Source organism: Python bivittatus, unplaced genomic scaffold (genome assembly GCF_059951505.1).
Source record: "Python bivittatus isolate LINGU-HERP-01145 unplaced genomic scaffold, Pbiv_v1 ctg000180_np1212, whole genome shotgun sequence".
NCBI lineage: Eukaryota > Metazoa > Chordata > Lepidosauria > Squamata > Pythonidae > Python > Python bivittatus.
In genome coordinates, this window is record NW_028277047.1 from 662,472 (window position 1) to 682,485 (window position 20,014).

The 20,014-nt window shown below is 58.2% G+C and overlaps 1 protein-coding gene across 1 annotated transcript; it reads left to right on the top strand.

Annotated features, from left to right (window-relative positions):
• Nucleotides 1-613: 613 nt before the first annotated feature.
• LOC103063286 (threonyl-tRNA synthetase 2, mitochondrial) lies at nt 614-18,025 on the top strand. Its single transcript, XM_007437421.3, has 19 exons — nt 614-753; nt 1,256-1,437; nt 2,165-2,355; nt 3,076-3,199; nt 3,532-3,656; nt 4,348-4,465; nt 6,253-6,317; nt 6,902-6,980; nt 7,503-7,649; nt 8,175-8,273; nt 8,967-9,133; nt 9,505-9,667; nt 9,848-9,985; nt 10,357-10,434; nt 11,444-11,544; nt 12,863-12,967; nt 13,261-13,333; nt 13,727-13,841; nt 14,243-18,025. The coding sequence occupies exons 2-19, from the start codon at nt 1,372-1,374 to the stop codon at nt 14,389-14,391; spliced, it is 2,103 nt and encodes a 700-aa protein (XP_007437483.1). The 5' UTR covers nt 614-753; nt 1,256-1,371; the 3' UTR covers nt 14,392-18,025.
• Nucleotides 18,026-20,014: the final 1,989 nt, after the last annotated feature.

Here is a 20,014-nt window from a genome sequence, read left to right on the forward strand (position 1 = left end):
CGGACCGAGTCAGTTGTGGCTTATTCAGCAAACCTTTGGGATGGCCTGCTTGGAACCAGGGCTCACACCAGTTAATCCCTGGCGCACCTGAGGTGTGATGCTGGGCAAGTGGGGAAATCTGAAAGGGGCTCCTGCCAGCCTGCGCATCTGCTTAAGGAAGTGACCGTGTTTGCCTCGGGTCGCCTTTTTCCTCTTCGCTGTCTCCTTGGATTGTGCAAACGGTCTCATATTGTCAGCAGGCCCTCTGATCCGTGTAAAGGCCATCGCTCCTGGGCCTGCTTGTGCAGGTTCCCTCCGTGTGGTTTCTTCTGCTTTCTTCCAGTTTGCCAACTGGTCCCCCACCCCCGTACTACAGGCATCTGATGATTGCTTTTATTATTTTTCGTATCCGTTCCTCTTCTGCCGTTTGTGCTTACTGGTTTGCGGTGAATAAGGAAAGGTAGATGCTGTTCTGATGGTTTCTAGCTGTATCTGTCCCCGTGGCCCGCTGGAGGAGCTGCATGCTTTGTGACAGACCAGAAGTGAACCGGTGGGGCAACAGATGGGCGATTCGCCCCACTGATTCTGTTCTCTCCCCTTATTTATTGATCTAGAGAGCCGCTTTGGCGTCTAAGGCCTGGGTCCCGAGGCTGCAATTTTACAGCAGGGGAAAAGCCCTGTTGAGCTCAGTGGGATCTGCTCCCAAGCAGGCGTGAGATCGGGCGGACGCTGCCTTTGTCCGGCACTTGGGGATCCCTAGAACAGCCCTGGAAGGTAGGCGACTCTGGCGCGTGTCGGCTTTGCTAGGGTAGCAAGGAAGGAAGCAGGACGGAGAGAAGCCAGCCTCGCCCTCCGTGGGGACTCGGGGCTCAAACTGGCTACGGGGTCGGGCGGCGGGGGGTGGAAGGCCTGACTTTCATCCCCCTCCCCAAAAGGGAAGCAGCCCAGGGGCGCGCAGGGTCCAATGCAGCCTTTTCCAGCAATTTGGCAAGACCCCGTTCCTGCCAGCGGAAGAGGCTTCAGCGCTCGCGATAAATGGCCGAGCCGAAGCACGTTTGAGGCTGCGTAAATTGCCCGAAAAGCGCCTTTCTGCGGGGAAGGGGGGCAGCCGGGGCGCGCGGCCGCCCCCGCTCCCAGTAAGGCCGGAACGGTGTTTCCCCGGGTCTTTGTTGCAGGAGGGGGGAGGAAAGCGGCGCCCCTCCTTCCGGGGCTGTCGCGGGAGAGCGCCTATTGGCGGGCTGCGCGACCAATCCGCGTTCTCTTCCTCTTTGCACAGGCACGGCCACGCCCACTCGCCGTCGCGCGTCCGCCCCGCCCCGGGAAGAGGGTTGCAGCCGGGACCCGCAGCCTCTGCACGTGGGAACGCAGGACCTGAAGCGGGTTTCCCGGGAGATGCGGTTCCTTCGGCTCTGGAGGAGGACCTGGGCGAGGAGGAGCGGCCTCCGCAGAGAGTACACGGTCTGCTGCCTTTCACGGTTGCTTTTCTCTTCTTTTGGGTGATGGCTTCGGTGGGGGCAGGGCGGCCTTCTGCGCCTCTCCCCGCGACAGCGCGGCTCTCGGGTCGCTGCTGCCCCCCACCTGCTCTTTGTAGGGGGCGGCAGGCAGGCAGGCGTCCAACCGGCGAGGCTTGACCTCTGGGCTGGCTGGACGCTCAAGCGCTGCTCCCCGCGGGGCCTTCCAGCCGCCCGCGCTGGCTTCGGAGGCTGGAAGGAGGCGGCGGCGCGCCTGCCTGGTCTTGCTCTGGGGTCTCCCCGAGCGCGTGGCGGGGGTCCCGGCGGGGGGGGCAGGTTGCCACAAGCCCCGTCCCGGGCGACGCGATCAGACGCTGCAGCGGGCAGCCCTGCGGCCCGGGACGAGGGTGCTTCCCGAGGCGCCTCCCCCCTCCCCCCTTCTTGGAGTTTTTCAGTGGGGTTCTTTGGGGGTGGGGGCTCTCTGTTCAAAACGCATTGGGTGATTCAGTTGGCTGCAGCGGATCCGATTGCCAGAAGGGGGCCCTCCAGCGTTTGGGGCGAGGGCAGCACGATCCCCAAACGCCCCTCGGCCGAAGACCCTCCTGTCCGGTCCTCTGTAAGGGATATTCCCGGGGTGTGGGTGGGAGGCGGGGGGCTCGCTTCTCGTTTCAGCCTGCGCCTCTTCCCCTTCCTCTTCCTCTTCCTCTTCCTCTCCTCCCCGGTGCCCTCCTCAGACGGGAGCTCTGCCCTCCGAAGTCGCCGAGCGCCTCGCCTTTTACGAGAGGCTCAAAGCCGCCGCGGACGAGCGCCAAGCCAAGCGGGCCCGCCGGGAGAAGCGCCCGATCTTGGTTTCCCTGCCGGACGGCCGACGCGTCGAGGGCGAATCCTGGACTAGCACCCCTTATCGGCTGGCCCTGCAGATCAGGTGACCCCGAAACGTCCCTCTCCCTGCAGCCTTTCTGGGTGCCTGGAGGAGGCCGGCTGGGGCCGCGGTGGAGATCAGAGGCTGACCCCTCCACCGGGCAGTGAAGTCTTCTTGCGGGGAGGAGCTCTGGAGACGGACAGAAGGAGCCAAACTGGAGGATGGCGCTTTCTGACCACAAATAGGGGACTCACCAGCATCACACTGGCTTCCCAGTGAATGTGAGCGGTGCTTGGAAGTGGGGTGGCAATAAGCCATCTCCTGGTGGTCTCTCATCCCTCTCAGCCAAATTATAGCTTCAGTGGAGCGACTAGGAAACCTGCCCCAGTAAATGCAGAGGCCTTCGTTTCTTTATAAACACGGTTGGGAAGTTGCCCGTGTGCTTTTTGCTGTTAGTTGAATTATGCGCACGAGCATTCGTGTTGAGCTGTTCATCAACAACTGAGAAATAACTTCTTAAAAAAGTATGGAAATGGAAGTATTTCTCCTGCTTTCTGTTTTGGAGTTTCCTTATTCTGTGTGTTTGAAAATCATTAATCCTGCTTAAAAAAAAATCTCAGTAAAATGTATAATAAAAACGGGTCCGCAAAACGTATCTCTATGTGTGCACATCAGATGTTATATTACTTTTCATCACGGAGTAGCATTTATTTATTCCAGGCCAACGCTTTTCTTGAATCGGCCAATTCCCGCACGTCTCCTAAACTCTCCTTTGTCTTCCAGCCAGAGTTTGGCCAAGACCGTGGTAACAGCGCGGGTGAACGGAAGCCTGTATGACTTGGACCGTCCTCTGGAGGGTGACGCCACCATGGAATTTGTGGGTTTTGATTCGCAGGCTGGGCAAGAGGTGAGGCGCAAGGAAACGGCGCGTTTATTTGGGAAAGAGAAAAGGGGGCGGGCTGGGGTGGCAGTCTCGGTCTCAGCGTGCAGAGCTTTGGTCTGTCCAAATGCACCTTTTCCCTCTAAGAAAATTGGCATCCTTTTCTAGCTGAGTGCAGAAGGACAGTTCCAAGAAAAGTCTGGCGGAAGGAGGCAGAATTGCTCCCAAACCCAGTTTTCTCCTGTCCGTCCATCCATCCATCTCTCTTGGCAAGAATAACGCAGCAGGCTGACTCTGCCCAATGCCCCCAGGGGGGTCTGGTGCTCAACCCTCTCTCTCTCTCCACATTTCTCCCCCAGCTCTTCTGGCATTCCAGTGCCCACCTCCTGGGGGAGGCTGCTGAGCGCTTCTATGGCGCCCTCCTGTGCCACGGGCCCAGCACCGAACAGGGCTTCTTCTATGACGTCTACTTGGACAAGGAACGGTAGGTGGGAAGTGGAAGGGTTGGATGGGGCACCAAGGACCCCGAGAGGAGCTGGGTCTGCTTTGCCGGAGGCGTCTGAGGAGATGCTGGTCTGTTCTTCTCCGGGAGGCTTTCACTGGCATTTCTGCCCCGAGCAGGGGTTGGTCTGGATGGCCTCAAGGGCATCCGCATTTCATTACAAGGGTCCAGCCCTCCCTTCAGGATGAAGGTGGCCAGGATGTGGGGAGAAAGGACACTTTGCCATCTCGGTGCCACCACTGAGCCGGCTGGCTCTCGGACCGCTCCTCTGCCCCTGCGCGATGGCACGAGGACCGGGCAAAATCACTGGGGGAGCCTGTCATGCTTGTAATGCCCACCAGGTGTCCTCGCAGGCTGAGCTGTGAATTGGGTGCGCTCTCGCCCTGCCTCTAGATTGGCTGGTGATCCTGGGCTGTCCCAGCAGGGGGCAGCCTTAGCTGAGCATGAACAGCTGAGCGGGGGCAGACTTGAATGGGAGACCACCTGGAGATCCCCAAGTTATAGACTCGGCGAGGAAGCCAAACAAATACCATAGCAAAGATGAGGAGGAGCTGATTCCGTATCGGTACCCAGAAAACTGCCCCCCTCTTTCCTGGCTGCTACCCTTACCGGCTCCATTTCCTCCAAGGCCCCCAGTTTTATTCCCCCCCCCCCCCGTATCTTCCCATCTCAGGAAGGTGTCCAGTAAAGACCTGCCCGCGCTGGAAGAGATCTGCAAGGCCACCGTGGCAGCCGAGGCCCCTTTTGAGCGGCTGGAAGTTTCCCGAGAGGATCTGATGGAGCTGTTCAAGGTAGGTTCCCTTCAAGCCGGGTCCCCTGATGGGAGTTGTAGTCCATCCCTCTCGGAGGCACCAGGGGGAGAAAGACAGCCTTCAGCCAAGTCCTCAGGTCTTGTGAGACGGACTTTGGGCCGGAGGACAGATTCTGAGTTGGTTGTTTTTCTGCACCAAGGCTGAGGTTCTTAAGCTGGGCCTAACTGCCAGGCAAGGGAATTCTGCCTATTTTGGGAGTTCAAGAATTTGGCATCCCCCCCCCAAATTGGAGCTATTCTCTATTTGACACAAAGGCCAGCTTGGCAGAACTGCTTCCTAAGCCTTTGAAGGCATATCGCCAACGGTCGCTGCTTCTGCGCTGGAATTTCCTGGCCCATATTTTAATCTCCTAAATTAAGATACCCGGGGAGAGGAACAGGTTGCTCCAGGTTCTGATGGCTGACACAGTTTTTGAAACGGGAACAACGGTCCTCCGCCGCCACAGGATGTGGGAAGGACCTGAGGTCTAGAAGAGCAGCTTCCTCAGAGACTCTTAGTCACCGTGGCCCAATGGAGCCTCTGTTGCCAGGAGCAGTATACCTCAAGGGCCAGTTGCTGCGGGGATGGTTCGGCTGTTTGGGAAACAGGAAGTTGAGCTAAGGAGGCCGATGATCTGAGCTAGCAGGATTGTTTGTCACAAAAACAGCTCTGCTGCCAAGGGTGACAGATGGCCTGCAGATGAACAAACATGTTCCGTGGGTTGATTCAGAGAACTGCATTGCAGTTTCATGTGTTTGTATTTTCAAATTATCCCCGGCGCGTCCATCCAAAACGCTGCTTATGACAACCAGCAGTCATAAAAACAGGACCTGAATTGCCATTAAGTGAAGATAAACCTGTAATTAAGGTGCAACTAAAAATAACACAGCAGTTAATTAGAACCCTCTTTGGCAGCCGAAATGGCCTAGTTTCAAAAGCTTGCTTGAATGGGAATGTCTTTACCTGTGGAAGAGCCACGGAGAGGGATCGAGACTAACCTCTAGCGGCAGGGAGTCCCAAGGCCTGCGGAGCAGCTGCGGAGAACTTTAGGAAGTTTTTCGCGGGAGTTTGAAGCGGAGCCTCCATGTCTAAGAGCAGCATGCTACCTCTGTAGCTTCCTTGGGAGTCTCCTGGGTAGTTTAGAGGCGGAGATCTTGCCCAGGGGTCCAGTCCGGCAGGGCTGGTCTCAGATAACGTGCCCAAGAGCGCTGCTTTCCGACAACCCCGACACAGCCGAGGTCCAGCTGTGATTTATTTCAAGGTCCGTGTTTATTCCAAAGCGTCCATTTCCCTAAACGCTGCAGGGCCCGTACCGCTTTCCAGCTGTTCTCCCACCGGCAACGGAGACACTTTAGAGAAGCCCCAGAATGAGTCATCCCTCTTTATGTAAACAAACACTTGAAATTGCAGAGGATTTGTTATTTACTTCAGCCACATTTACTAAAGCAACTGGCAGATATCGGTGGGGCGTGGTATCTGCTGCTTTGTTTTCAGCCCCTCAGAGGTACATCGTGCGAGGAAAAAGGAGCAGGTGTGGAGGAGGAACACACCGGCAGCTCTCCTGAAAATCACAGCTCTGGGCATGGGATGGGAAAGGGGAACATGGAACGACGCAAATGAGCAGGGCTCCATCTGGCTCGTTGCCTTTGAGGCGGTGGAAAGGATGTTTCTGAATTTTCAACTAGTTATAAAATAAATTAAGGAGGGTGGGGGGTAAATGTTCTCCCCAAATTTCCGGGCCCTTCAGCAGCCCAGTTTACAACAGATTTCTCTTGCTGCCGTTCCAGCATAACCGATTCAAGCTGGAGATCATCAAGCAGCGGGTGAAGTCTCCGACCGCCACGGTGTACAGGTGAGCCAGGCCCTGCCTTAACCTGTGGCACGTGGGGAGGAGGGGGGTGCGGTGCCCAGTGGCCCAAACCCGGATCTGCAGCTCCAGAGGATCTCCCCAAGTCGCTTTAGCACCCTCTCTGGATTGGCTCGCTTGTTGGAGTTACCTACAGGCCTGTTGCTTTTGCCCGCGCCGGGCAGGGCTCAGCTTCTGCTGTAAAAGAGTGGGGCTTCTTTTCAGCCCAAGATTACCCCCAGCTGCTTTCGCACCTTTCTGTGGACGTCATCAGAAGGCTGCGGACGGGCTTTGGAGAAGGCTGGTGGGCAGACGGCGTCCCCTCCCCGTTTAAACCTAGCCCTGGGTATCTGGAAACACTCCGGCGTGCGTTGTAGCAAATTCTGCCAGGGCATCTGTTCATGAGGCCTAGAAACCTGAGCCGCGTTCGGATGGCTTCTTTTTCAACAACAGCTGTAATTCTCGTGAATTTGGCAGCGGCTGTGGTGGGATTACAGCTGGAAGTTGGGTTTATCGGCGTAAACCATTGAGGAACTCCGTCTGCCTGGCTTCCGCATGGCCTGATCCAGCTTCCTCTTTTCTGCGCGTAGGTGTGGGACGTTAGTCGACCTCTGCCAGGGGCCCCACCTCCGGCACAGCGGGGAGGTCCGAGCCCTGAAACTGCTCAAGGTTTGTCCCCCCTGCAAGAGGAACGTATCCGAGAGGTTTTCCAGCACGGGCAGGGCATTAAAATGCTCCGGGCCCTTCTGAGTTGCAAATGGGATTTAATTTAAAAGCGTAGGAAAAAAGGCATGGGGTGGGAGACGTTTTATTGTGAACCGTCCAGAGCGCTTCCGCAGTTGAGTGTTTAAAACGTTTAATAAAAAAGTAAATTAAGTAAAAATGCACTTAACTGCCCAGTGCCTTCAACCCTCCCTTCCATCATCAGAGAGAGGTTTCCTCCAGAGTGGCTTTCCCCATAAAGATGCAGGATGATGGGGACTGTAGTCCCTCCGTTTGCAGCTGGGTCTTTCCCCGCCCTCTCTGGAGCATGGAATTGGGGTGCCTGCTGTGGGTAACTCTGGGGCTTGCTGTGTGGCAGAAGCAGCCGAGCGGGCAGGCCCCTGGCCCAGCCAGTCCTGTCCAGAGGGGCACAGTCCCCAGGTGCCCCCTCGGAAGGTGCCACTCACCCTCCTTCTCCTCGCTTGGCAGAACGCTGCCTCCTCCTGGCAGGGAGACCCCTCCAAGGAGACCCTGCAGCGCATTTATGGCATCTCCTTCCCGAGCCCTCAGCAGTTGGCAACATGGGAACGGGCCCAGGAAGAGGCTGCCCAGCGGGACCACCGGCGCATCGGAAAGGTGGGTGCCCTCGGTGCTCCCAAGACAGCCCCCGCCCCGCAGAGAGGGGCTCCCTGGCCATTGAGGAGTGCCCCGAGAGGTCTGCCAGGAGTGCGGGGCTGGGGGCTCTCCAAGGCTCGCTGGAGCAGGAGCAGAGGGGAAACTGAGCTCTGGCAGCATCCGAGAACTGCGGCTCGGTCGGCCATCGTTAGTGCATCTTGGACAGTTGAGGGGCAATTCCTGCACAGCTGAACTCTGTGAGAACTGCCCTTCCCATTTCCTGAGCTCTCTCTGGAACATGAGGACTAGAAACCTGGGGTGGCATCTTTAAACAAAGAGGGAGATTTTTAATAACATTCCTTCCTGACCCGGCTTCCGTTAGGACCGTGGGCCATGGCCGTTCCTGGCCTGGGGACTGCTGGTGTTGAACTTAGGGGTGAAATTTAGGGGTTTTTTTGGTAAACTGGGGTTACTCTTTGCATGCTTTCTAAGCAGTGAACTCGGGATTAGCTGCTCAGGGGCTCCGTCCTTTTGATTTCTCGCCAGGACCAGGAACTCTTCTTCTTCCATCAGTTGAGTCCCGGAAGTTGCTTCTTCCTCCCCAAAGGGACCCTCATCTACACCACCCTCATGGACTTTATCAAGGTGTGTCAGGGTGTGTGTCTGTGCCCATCGCTTACTGCTTCCCTGGCTGCGGCTCGAGCGACCCGCACGGAGAGCAGAGGCCCTGCTCTCGGAGGTGGACTGTGAACCCCATCTCCCGCCAGGGGCCATTCGGGCCAAACTCTCCTGGGCAGCCAGTGGTACCAAACAGGCCAGAAGTGGGACTTTTCAGCCGGGGGGCGGGGGGGATACAATAAAATAACGCCCATCCCGGCGGATGGAAAAGTCGGTCGTTGGTCTGGCGGGCCCTCTCGCTCTCACGCTTCTGCGGAAAGGGCGTCTTCTGGCCTTCCGGTGGGGCTGAGAGTGGTAGGAGGGGAGCGGCCTTCGGTGCGTCGCTTGGTTTCGGAAGGCGCAACTCGCGGATGATTTAATTTGGCTGCAGCCCGCAGAGTTTTCGTAGAGCAAACCGTTCGCGCCGGCTGCTCGCACGGGGACCCGTCCCCATCGGAATCATTCGCCGTGGACGTTCTGGGGGAAGCGCGTCTCCGAGGCGTTTGCTTTTGCAAGATTAACTCCACGTATGTGGAAAGATACCGTCTTGGATCGGTGCGGATTTTAGATAAACCAGCAGCAGGCGGAAGCCGGGGTTGTGTCTTGCGAGTGCCGTTAAAATCAGAGCGTTCGCCCACACGCGGGGCGTTGCTCAGACGAGCCCATTTCTTTCCTTTCCAGAGCGAGTACCTGAAGCGAGGCTTTTCTGAAGTGATCACCCCCAACATCTTCAACGCGAAGCTCTGGGAGACCTCTGGGCACTGGCAGCACTACAGCGAGAGCATGTTTTCCTTCCGCGTGGAGGACCAGATGTTTGCTCTCAAGCCCATGAACTGCCCCGGCCACTGGTGAGTTGGGGGGCCGGAGAGGCGGAAGAGCCGGGTCCGAATCAAGACCCCAGGGCGGACGTGGAAATCCCACCGGCTTCTGGAATCGGGGAGCAGGAGGGCCTCTGGGCACGTGCCGGCCCCCCGGGAGCTGAGTTTGCAGCAGGACACCCCCCGAATCCCTTCCCAGCCCCAGAGTGAGAGAAGAAACGAGACTTTGCGGGGAGGGCGAGCCTTGGTCCTAAACCCACCTCTGCCGAATCCTCTGGTTCCTGTTGCTTCTGAGCCGACTTTAGCTTCACGAGCGTCTCATGAACGAAATCGCTTTTCCCAAAAAAGCAGCAAGGAATGGCTGCTCCTTCCAGCTGCTGAGACCGTTCCTGGTTTTGCAGCCTCATGTTTGGCCACCGGCCCCGATCCTGGCGGGAGCTGCCCCTGCGCTTGGCCGACTTCGGGGTGCTCCATCGCAACGAGGCCTCGGGGGCCCTGATGGGGCTGACGCGCGTCCGTCGCTTCCAGCAGGACGATGCCCACATCTTCTGCTCCGTGGATCAGGTGAGGGGGCTGGCGAGGGGCGCGGTCGCGATGCCAGCGTGGCTGAACCAAGAGCCTTCCTCTCCCCGGCTTGGAGCCCGTCTGGCACACGCGGTGCCCGCTTTGAAGGGGGCCACCCAGGAAGCCCCTTTCCGCCGCACCCACCAGCATCACACGCTTCCCCTTCTCTTCCCACTTCAGCTGGAGGGGGAGATCAGAGGCTGCCTCGATTTCCTGCAGGCCGTTTACTGCGTCTTCGGATTCAGCTTCCGCTTCTTTCTCTCCACCCGCCCCGCGCACTTTCTTGGGGAGCCACCTCTCTGGGATCAGGCCGAGCAGGTGAGGACACCCCCCGCAGCCTGTCGCCCTCCAGAGCCCCCCTGCCAGCAGGGAGTCTCCCGTTGCGGGTGAGGGGCTCAGGGGTCCACTGCCGGGGAAGAGAGCTGGTGTGCCGAGGGTGGGCTTCGAGGGGCCTCTCTCTCTGCCTCCTGCAGCGCCCTCCCTGTGGGTTGGCACAGCCGCTCAGCAGGGCTGGTTCCCTGTCGGTGGGCCTTGTTCGCTCGGAAGGATTTGGGATATTCTCGGCTTCTTCGCCATACATTGGCCTTTGGTGCCTCCCCCCGCAGTACCCATAACAGGGCCCACGACAGCCCGGCTGGCGCCTCCTCAGATGCCAGGGGGCCACATAATACCTCTCTCTTCCCTCCCAGCTGCTGGAAAAGAGCCTCCGGGATTTCGGCCAGCCGTGGGAACTCAACCCTGGGGACGGCGCCTTCTATGGGCCCAAGGTCAGTGGGGGCCAGCTGGAATTGGAAAACGGAAGGGTTCCTAGAGGTCCTGTAGCCCAGCCCCTGGTGGGCGTGAGATACCTTGACGGGTGGCTTCCAGACCCAAAGTGAGGGCTCCCCCACCGCAGAGAAGGAGGGAAGGCCTGGAAAAGGGGAGCCAAAAAAGCGGCTGGTGCTCTCTGCCCCCTGCTCTGGGTGTTACGAATGGGAAATCACCTTCGCCTTTTCTGCTGCTGTCGCACCCTGCTGGCTCACACTGCAGAGCCCCAAGATCCGTTTTGTCAGGGCTCGACAGGCTTGAGGGAAAGCAGCTTCGTGCTTGAATTACCGGCCTGGGGACATTGCCGCCCAACTGTTTATGTTTTGGGCCTGGCTCCTCCCAGGCCTTCTCTGGCCCCACCTGCACAGTCTACAGGGGTGAGGCTGAGTGGTCTCAGCCTCGTAAATCCCTGAACGGTGAGTTCACAGGGCTGCAGGACCAGCGAGGGGTTAAAGGGCCAGGTGGCCTCTGCCGAACGACAGCGTTGATTCGTGCCACGGTCCTCTGGTCCCGCTCTCAGCATTCCTTTCCGCTGAATGGGTCCATTCCACGCCAGGAATCTTGCGGTCCTTCTCGGGGCTGCTGGCCCCTTGATGCCGCCCCCCCAGTGCATATCCAGGGCCATTACTTCTTGCCACATAATTAGGAGCTTAGAGCCTTGCTACGAGAGAGGCTCAGCCGAACAAAAGCAAGCGGCCGATGGCCAAGTTTCTAGTTCTCATGAATCGCCGTTTTACAGCCCCCCAGCACCGGTGTGATCCCTGTGGCGAGCTTTTCACGCCAAATGAATGCCAGGCCAGGAGAGCAGTAGTGTAGGAGCAACTTGTTTGTAATGGGGGGGGGGGGAAATAGCACCTCTTAAGTAGGTATTACTTCTCGTAGGAGAGCAAAGGTCGAGAAAGCTTTCCCAGGGATGGACATCAGCTGTTGGGGTAAATCATGCCCCGGTGGGTTTCTCCGGCTTCGCAGGTGGACGTTCAGATCCAGGATGCCCTGGGGCGATTCCACCAGTGTGGCACCATTCAGCTGGACTTCCAGATGCCGCTTCGCTTCGACCTCTCCTACAAGGGGTAAGCTCCACTCGAAGCATCGTTGCTCGCAAGGAGCTGGGCCTCCTCGCTGGCTGGCAAGCTCCCGGCTGGAAAGACCCGTGTCCCAGGGCAGAAAGCGGGGCTCCCTTTTACCATCCCCACCGATCGGCAGGCGGTTTGGAGCACTGTCCTGGCGCTGAGGCTTTCCAGTGGGCCAAGCAGGCCACCGCTGCTGCCGAGCCCGGGTCCTTCCCAAACCACCCCGAGTTTCATCCCAAAATTAAAATAATTGGAACCTTTTCTTACTCCCATGTTTTTGGCTACCGCTGCAAAAATGAAGAAGTAGAGTTCGCTTTGCGTATTCTGATAGCTGCAGGGCTCTGGGTAAACAGCGTTACGTATAGCCACACGGGCTTGGAAGGGAAGTTGCCTGTTTGTCAAATCCGTAGGCCTTTTCCTTTTTTTTGAAGAAAAACCCTAAAAGTGGTTACCATCAGCTTAGCACGTTGTCATAACAGACCACCAAGCCGTGACCGCGTAAGGTCTTCGTAACTCATGTGGGGGGATTGCTGACGCAGAAGGCACGGCACTTCCGTCAGAGAGATGCCCGCTCCTCTTCACAACCCGGAGTTCCCTTTTTCCCTTCCTTCGCCTTCTTTGCTGCCAACTTTAGCAACTCCTGTACCCATCTGACTAGCAAGAGGGGAAGAGGAACAGCGGCCAAGCAGGAATGCCTGGGGAGGGAAATCCAGAGATCGGGTTTCCTGGCAGACAGGGGGCAAAGAGAGGGGCTGGCACCATCTGGGCCCGATGCCAATTCCACGCCAACAATGGAAGCCAGGTTCCCCGAAATGTGGCACTTCAGGGGCCGAGCCACTCTTCCAAAGGCTGCAGGTGGCCCTTTTAAAGACATTCTCCTGAGCGGTAGAAAAACTTGGACTGGATTCCAGGGCGTGGCGCTTTGAATCAAGTACTGTCTCAGCACTCGGGGTCTGATGCAGAACAAGGTTTCTGCCCCCCCCCGCCATCCTTGAGAGCGCAAGCCTGGGTTCAAAGCCACTGGAGGTCCAGCGTGCGAGTCTCGGCTTCTGCTGGTTAAAGATTAATAGACGTTTTGCAGTTCCAACTTCCTAGTCCTTAGGAAGGCAAAGGGATGCTTCAGAGGTTGGGGGGGTGACTGCCTGGAAGCTGCATGGGTGAGAGGCCCCCCTCTGATTAACGGAAGGCAAGGTGGTGCACAACGGCGCACGCCTCTTTATGCTCCGCGTAGGCCGTGGCAGTGGGGCTGGCTCGGCCCCCAAAGGGCTTGAAAGGGGTGGCGAGGGAGGCCCAGCTCTGCCCTCTGTCTTCCCTGCAGGAGAGATGGCGGGGCCCCAGAGAGGCCGGTCCTGATCCACCGGGCGGTGCTGGGCTCCGTGGAGCGGATGCTGGCGGTCCTGGCCGAGAACTACGGGGGCAAGTGGTGAGTGGCCGCAGGGCCCTTCCCCTTGTCCTCCTCCCGCCTCCGTTTTCCCTGTTTCTGCCGGTAACTCTAAGCACGACCCCCAAAATGAGGTCCGCCCAGATCTCTCCCAAACAGCCGGGAATCGGAAGCCAAGGGCCCAACCGTGGTTCCCGTTGGGAGAACAAGCAAGGGCCACGGCGTCTTTTGCCGGCCAGTGGGGGCCTGGGGGGCCACCGAGTTTTGGGAGTTGGCGGGGTGGGAATTGCTGGAGGGGGTGCCAAGGCCCAGCCGTGTGTCCTGCTTTCCCCCAGGCCCTTCTGGCTGTCCCCCTCCCAAATCATGGTCATCCCGGTCGGCCCAGACGCAGAGGAGTACGCCAGCGAGGTGAGCACCATGTTTCCTCCCCCGTGGCTTAGCCTGTGGGGCAGAGAATGGGGGGTAGAAACGCTGAAGAGTGCAAACAGCAAAGGAGGTGGGGGCACTCCAGCGGCTTCTGACCCTCACGGGTACTAAAACCTCAGAGTGAACTGATGTGAAGGAGGGAAATGGGGGCACCTTTAGCCAAGGGGTTTGCTTTGATCCGACCCTTCGGAAGGGAGGTTCCTTGCAAGGGGGCAACCGGGCAGACCCTCCGCAGGTGAACTTGGCTGGTGCTGAGAACCCCCTAGATTTGGGATTGCATTGCTATGGGCATCACAACGGCCTCCCCCCCACCCGCCCCCAGTACCGCAGCAGCAGCGGGGTTAACTGGCATTGTGGGCTCTCCTTCGGGGGCAGGTCCAGCAGCTCTTCCACCAGGCGGGATTCAGGACAGACCTAGACGCCGATTCGGGAGCGACCCTCAACCGCAAAATCCGAAGAGCCCAGCTGGCACAGTGCAATTTCCAGTTTGGTGAGTTGGCACCCTGCCTTTTGTTTGGCCTCCGCATCGTCTGTGGCAGGAGCCCACAGCCTTTGGCCCCACACCCCAATTTCTCTGGGGGGCAGAAGGGAGGAAGGACTGATGGGGACACTTAAACCGGAGCAGGTTAGCTAAAAAGCCGAGAAAAGCCGGGCCCCCAGAAATCTCGGATCACTTTTTCTTGGTTTTGGGGCAGGGAAGGATTTTGTGATTTGAAGAGGGGAAGAACGGACAAGAGGGCTCATCAGGTTTCTGGCCCTGAGGATTTTGTGAACAGGCCTGGAAGCGTCGCAGTGATTTAGAAAAGAGCCAGGGGGTTGTACTTTTACGCGCTGTGTGGGAGCTCGTGGTCAGGCTGCCCGAGGCGGTGACGGGGTCCTTCTCCCTTGCAGTGGTCGGCCAGAAGGAGATGACCCGCCGCACCGTGAACGTCCGCACCCGGGACAACCGCCAGCACGGCGAGAGAGATTTGCACGAGGTCCAGAGCCGGCTCCGAGAACTCCAGGACAGGCGGGTCAGAAACGCCGAGGAGCTCTTTTGAGCAAAACGTGGTTTCCCTGCAGGGCTGGCGGGGCTCTTGGGTGCAGGAGGGGGCCTCCGAGGCTTCCACGCTTCGTTACGAGGGCCTAGTCCTCACCGAGGAACGCCGAGGGCCCAGGAGCCCCGTCTCCCTCCTTGCTGACTGTTCAGGAGAGGGCACCCTCCGTGGGCGGGTCCGGTTTCCCGGAGCACCTGGCATTGCTCAGGGATGAGTCGTCTGCACAAGGGCAGTGCTAAGCCGCGTTCTGGAGGTTCTCAGGAGCTCTCAGACGTGGGGCCGGGGCCCTGCCCGCCCCGTTCACGCCCTTTCCCGGATGCCTGCGGGGGGTTGCTGCAAAAGCCAGGCCCGACGGAGGGGGGGGCAGTCAGCTCACAACTTCCAGGTTGGCTCTGGAGCCACTGGCAGGTCCCCACCAAGGCCCCTCCCCAGGATGCTTTGATGCACCTGCTGATAAGGGCTGGGGCCCCAAGCGGTCCAGGGAGTGACTCAGAGGAAGCTCTTGGGGGGGCCTCCCCCCAGCTGACTCAGAAGCTGTTCTCCCCCCCCGCCGCCCCGGCTTAAGAGCTGGACACGGTCCCAAATCCTCAGGGGAGGGGCTTGGGAGGGGGCTGGCAGTGCAATTTGAGTTTCCTTGCAAGCCCCCTCCCCCAGCAGCCATTGGAAGGGCTGGGAGGCCTCCGATCCCACTTGGCATGCCTGCGACCCCTCCGTGAAGCAGAGCCTCCATGCTCTGGGGCAGTCGGCCTTCGCACACAGGGAAGTCTCCTCTCGAGGGAACAGGACGTGCTGGACAAACAGGACTCCTGAGTGTGTTGTGGGTCGGTGTGACGCAGCGGCTTTTTCTCTCTCGTCTCCAAAAAGTGGTTTGGGCACAGGAGGTGACTCGGTCAGTCAGCCAACGCTGACTCAGTCAAACTTGAACCCAGGTGTGTCTCGGCTGGCTGCTTTTCCTCTTCCTCGGAAGCTCAGAACAGCTTGCAGGGCTGAGCGGAGACCGGCTGTTGCCTAAAGAACTGGTTGAGAATGGCCGGCAGGCGCTGGGCTGGGGGGCCCTTCCTTAACGGCTCCCAGAAGGCTGGCATGTTTTAGAAAAGGCCTGGGCCTGATCCCAGCGATGTCTTGCTTCCAAGATGGGAGATTCCCTTGGCACGCGCCCCCCCGTGGCTTTATGGGGGCCGGGGTCTCCCAAGGGAGAGAGCTGGGCTCTGGAGGCCGGAGAGCCAGTAGCCCCAGCGGTGCTTTTCGGATGTCCCAAACAGCCGTAGAACAAACCCGGTGTTTGCCGCTCCAGAGTAGGGGGAGCTTTTGGGGGGCAGAGCTCATCCTCTGCCAAGCGCCCCCTCCCTGCGCTTGGGACCCCCTTGGAACCAGCACCGAGGAGGGCTCCCGTCTTGCCCAACCCTCACCCTGTCCCTGCTGAGGTTCAGTAGATGGGCGGTCCGCCTCTTTGCGGAACAGCCGGCTGTCGGGGAGACTTCCCGGGCCAAAGTGGGCGGACGCGCGAGGCCCCTTCGTCATCGGTTGCCGACCAGGGTGACAGCGACCAGCCCGTTCCTGGCATCGTATGCCTCTTCTCTTCTGTTGGGACCGAGCGCTCGCTTTGACCCCAAGCCGGGCAAAGGGAGAATAAACCACTAGGCCGTGATTCAAGTTTGCACCTGCCAGGGAGTAACCCTGTTTAGTCTAATCAAGAAAAAGGCCCTTCAGAGGCATCCTGGCCGGGGCCTCCCCGTGCACCGGACGCGGGGAGGAGAGGCCAGATCCCTAAACGTGGCGAAGAGGGTTCGCGCTGCCGTTTGGAAAAGCGTGTCCAAAGCATGTTTCAGGTGTAGGAAAATGAAATAAACCCTTTTAAATCTGCACTGGTTTAATTCAGTTCCTTAATTTGGGGGGCTTGCTGTTAGTCATTTGTAACGTGGAGGACCGGTGCTCTGCCCATGCTCAGGAGCGCGCTTTGTTGCTTTAACCAGTGTAGAATTTGGACTTGGATCTTGGGGTCCCCTGCCTGCTAAATGGCGCACGATCGGATCGCCTCTCTCCAGGTTACACTGGATGGTTCTAACGTGGAGGCTCATTATGGGATGGGGCCCACGTCTGCTGAGCCGTGCAGAGTCCCCTTGGGTTGCATCTGGTTCTCGTTTGGGGACCGCGGGCACTGGGAAGCCTCCCACGCCACTGGGGTCCCCATCTTCTTGGGCTGCGGACGCGTCCCCCAGGCCCCCTTTGACCTTCACCCCTTGGCATGGAGCAGGGGCTGCCCCAAGTTTCAAAAGAGCCAGTGGGCACGTCGCCGGGGCCTCCACCTGCCCGTCTTGCTGTCAGCGGGCACGTTTCTGTTACTCATTTTTCCCCGCAGCACCTTGGCAGGAATGGCGGGCCTGCCTTTGCCCTCTTTGCGGCTTGGCGAAAGGAGGAGGGAGCCCCGTTCGGGATTCGAGGGGGGGTTTTTCATTTTCATAACATGCCACTTGTTTCTCAAGGAGCTTACGTGTCAGCGCAATGTTTGTCTTTCACAACTGCTGTCCCCACCACCCGGCTGTTTTCCAGGGAGCCGGGGCGACTCATGTGAGCGAAGAGTGACTTGGAGGCCTGTTGCAACCCGGCTCGCCTCCCACTGGCGGGCATCATGCTCGGTTGCCCTTGTGCAATCGGGCCCCTGACACCCACCCCCACACCTGTTCCCTGCAGACTGGTTTGTTTTCTAAACCGTAAATAAGGACCCTTAAAAATTCCACTCGTCTGAGAAAGGTTTCCTCCCCCCGCTTTTTGTTTTTAACTTTCCTGGCGGAATGGAAGATTCTGCACCCGAGCGGTTGAATTGTGCAAGCCGCCCGTTTGCCACCACGCAACTTGCCTTGGGGAGACAGAGACGCTTCAAAGAGGCGTGAAAGTCTCCTAATGCCCCTCCCCAGTGTGGCCAAAATTCAGGAGGCGCCTTTTCAAATGTTACGAAAGGGCACGGAGGGAGCCTTAATAAAATGCCTTTTAATAAAAGGGGCTAGTTGGAAAAGGTGTTCCCAGATTCCTGATTCTGACCCCCCGCAAACTGACATGGCCTCCTCCTACAATATCTGCATGGAAATGGGGATAAGCAAAGGGGAAGAAAACATGTTTAACAGCTGAACCATTCAGGACAAGCATTTAGGGCCATAAGAAGGTTATAATCAATAAAAAATAGCATGAGTTCAGCTTGGTTCCTGCTAACTCCAGGCCCACGTCCATGATATCTTCCGGGTAGCAGGATAGAGGTGGTTTCCCATCGCCACCTTCCAATTTTTTTGGGGGGGGATTCTGGTCTACCTGGATTTCCTTGTGGCCTCCCATCCAAGGCTCAACTGGGTTCAACTTGACTTGGCCAGGGGCTGCCCTCAAATTCTTGATTGCTTGGTCTGGATGACTTTGTCTCTCAGTTGGACCACCGAAGCAGCCTGGGATTGGGGGTGAGACCCTGACGCTCCCCGTTTGCAGCTGTGAACCCCAGCGGTGTGAGAAAGGGGTGGCAAAGGCCGACCCACATCCTGCCCGCTTCTCGTAAAGGGTTTCCTCCCACGAGAAGAGAAGAGGCGCTGGACAAACCCGCGGTTGTGTTTGCGTGCAAATCCGTGCCATTCTGGAGGTTCCAAATTAAAAGCATCTGTTGGTTGCTAAATCACCTTGGCTCCCGTCTTGTTTTGTTAACATGGCACTTCCCTTTCAGAGCGCGCCTTTCTTGTTGCGGCTGGCCCTGCTTCCCCCGGGGATTTGCCTGGCTTGATTCCAGGCAGGACGGGGCAACGTGGATCTGCCGCCACCGTTGGGCCCAGCCTTGGTCCTGCGTCCCCAACCCACCGCAGCACAATGACGGCTTTGTTCCTTCCTCCCCATTACTCATCCTGGCACCCGGGTGGTGAGCTGTCTTAAGCCTTTGCGGCTCGTTACAACACCCGCTCTACTTGGAAAAGGAGGCAGGGCTGCTTCAGCCCTCCGGCCACGCGTTCCTCTGCATGCCGGCCCCAATGGGAAGAAGCAGGGCGCCCTCAATTTCCTCCGATAAACTTCCGACCAGTCGGTTCCAACGCCAACCCTTCCCGGGACTGATGGGCTGATCAAATTTGCTCCAGCAGAAGTTGTGAGGTCCCTGGGGACATTCCCGGCAGGCTGTTCTCAAACCCGGGTTCAGGCTAGGTCTCGCCTCAACCCAAAACGGTGCAAGGAGACCCGGCTCCCTTTGGGGGCGTTGAGCACGGCCAGTGCCGTCCCACAGCGTTGGTGCCCAGGGAGACCTGTCTGAGGCACTTGCCTTTGCCCGCGGTGCCCGTTGCGTGGCCTGGGAAGCCCCGGTGGGGAGGCCTGCTTCGGTCTCAGTGGACGGATGGACTCAAGCCAGCCCACGGACTGCCCACCAACAAATAGGGTGGGGAACGAAGGGTCTCCCCTCTGAGCCGGGGCCCAGTTTAGCTTCCAGGCTGGCCTCGAAACAGCCAAGCAGGGTCTGCGCCAAGCGCTTGGGTGGGAGATGGCCAGCTTGGCCCAGAGGAAGGGGGTCCCGAACTGCCCTTTTAAAAACGATGACTTGCAAACAGGCGAGGGCCCCAGCCTCTGTCCCTCCCCCTCCGGCCGATCATAAAACTCCTTGTCAGATCACGGAGGAATCCAGGAGGTTTGAAGCGAGTCTTTGTGAAGGCAACTTCTGTTTACTGCCTTGGAGATAAAGAGGAAACCTCTGGCGGAGGGAAGACTGGAAAGGTGGCTTTCCAAGGGCATCCTCCAAAAGAAAACACACAAAAAACCAGCCTTGAGGAAGGGGAGGAGACCCTCTGCTTCCAAAGCCAGACGGAGGGTCTTTCCGACTCCCACGGCTTGGAGAGTTGGTCTCTATCGGTCGGGTGCTCCTGGCCGAGGGAGAAGGCCACCTGCCGGGGAGGTGGCATGGAGCCCTGGCAGCTTTCCTCTTACTCGCTGGGGGACGCGTGGCGTTTGCAGCCGGCTTCACCTTACCCTCCGCCCAGCAAACCAGAATTCAGGCAACCCTCCCCTGGCTTTCTGGAAAGGACTAAAGGCCTGGTCCTGCCAGCCTGCGTGGGGCAAGAAGGGTTTTAACCAACCCTGGTGCCCTGATGACGCTCCCCAAGCCTATTAATTTTTAGCTACCATCAATTCTTGGAAGGTGTTTCTTCTTTATTTAGGACTAATTGTCACTGTGTATTTTTAATTCCTATCTATCTTTTCTGCAAACCGCCCAGAGTCGCTTTTTAACGAGATGGGCGGTGACCAATCCGATATATAAACCAATAAATAAAATAAGAGCGAAGCCCGAACGTCACGAAGGAGCCTCAAAGGCAAGGCGTCAACAAAAACCGGCATTGAAACGACGCAGGAAAGTTGCAAATGGAAGAAAACAAAAAGGAAGGTTTGTTTTCAAACCAGTGGGCAAAATCACCAGGCGCCAGCGTTGGGGATTCAGCCAGGCTCTGTGGGATAAGGCTCCTGAGCCTGCGTGGAGGAAGCCTTTAAAAGCTGTAATCTCTGAGCAGGTGCAGAACCCACTTTTCGGCCCCAGAGTAGCCACTGGCCTACGTGGATTAGTCGTACAGGTTTCGACCAAGAATGCTGTTTTCCTAGTGGGCTGTGGCTTCGGCTGGAC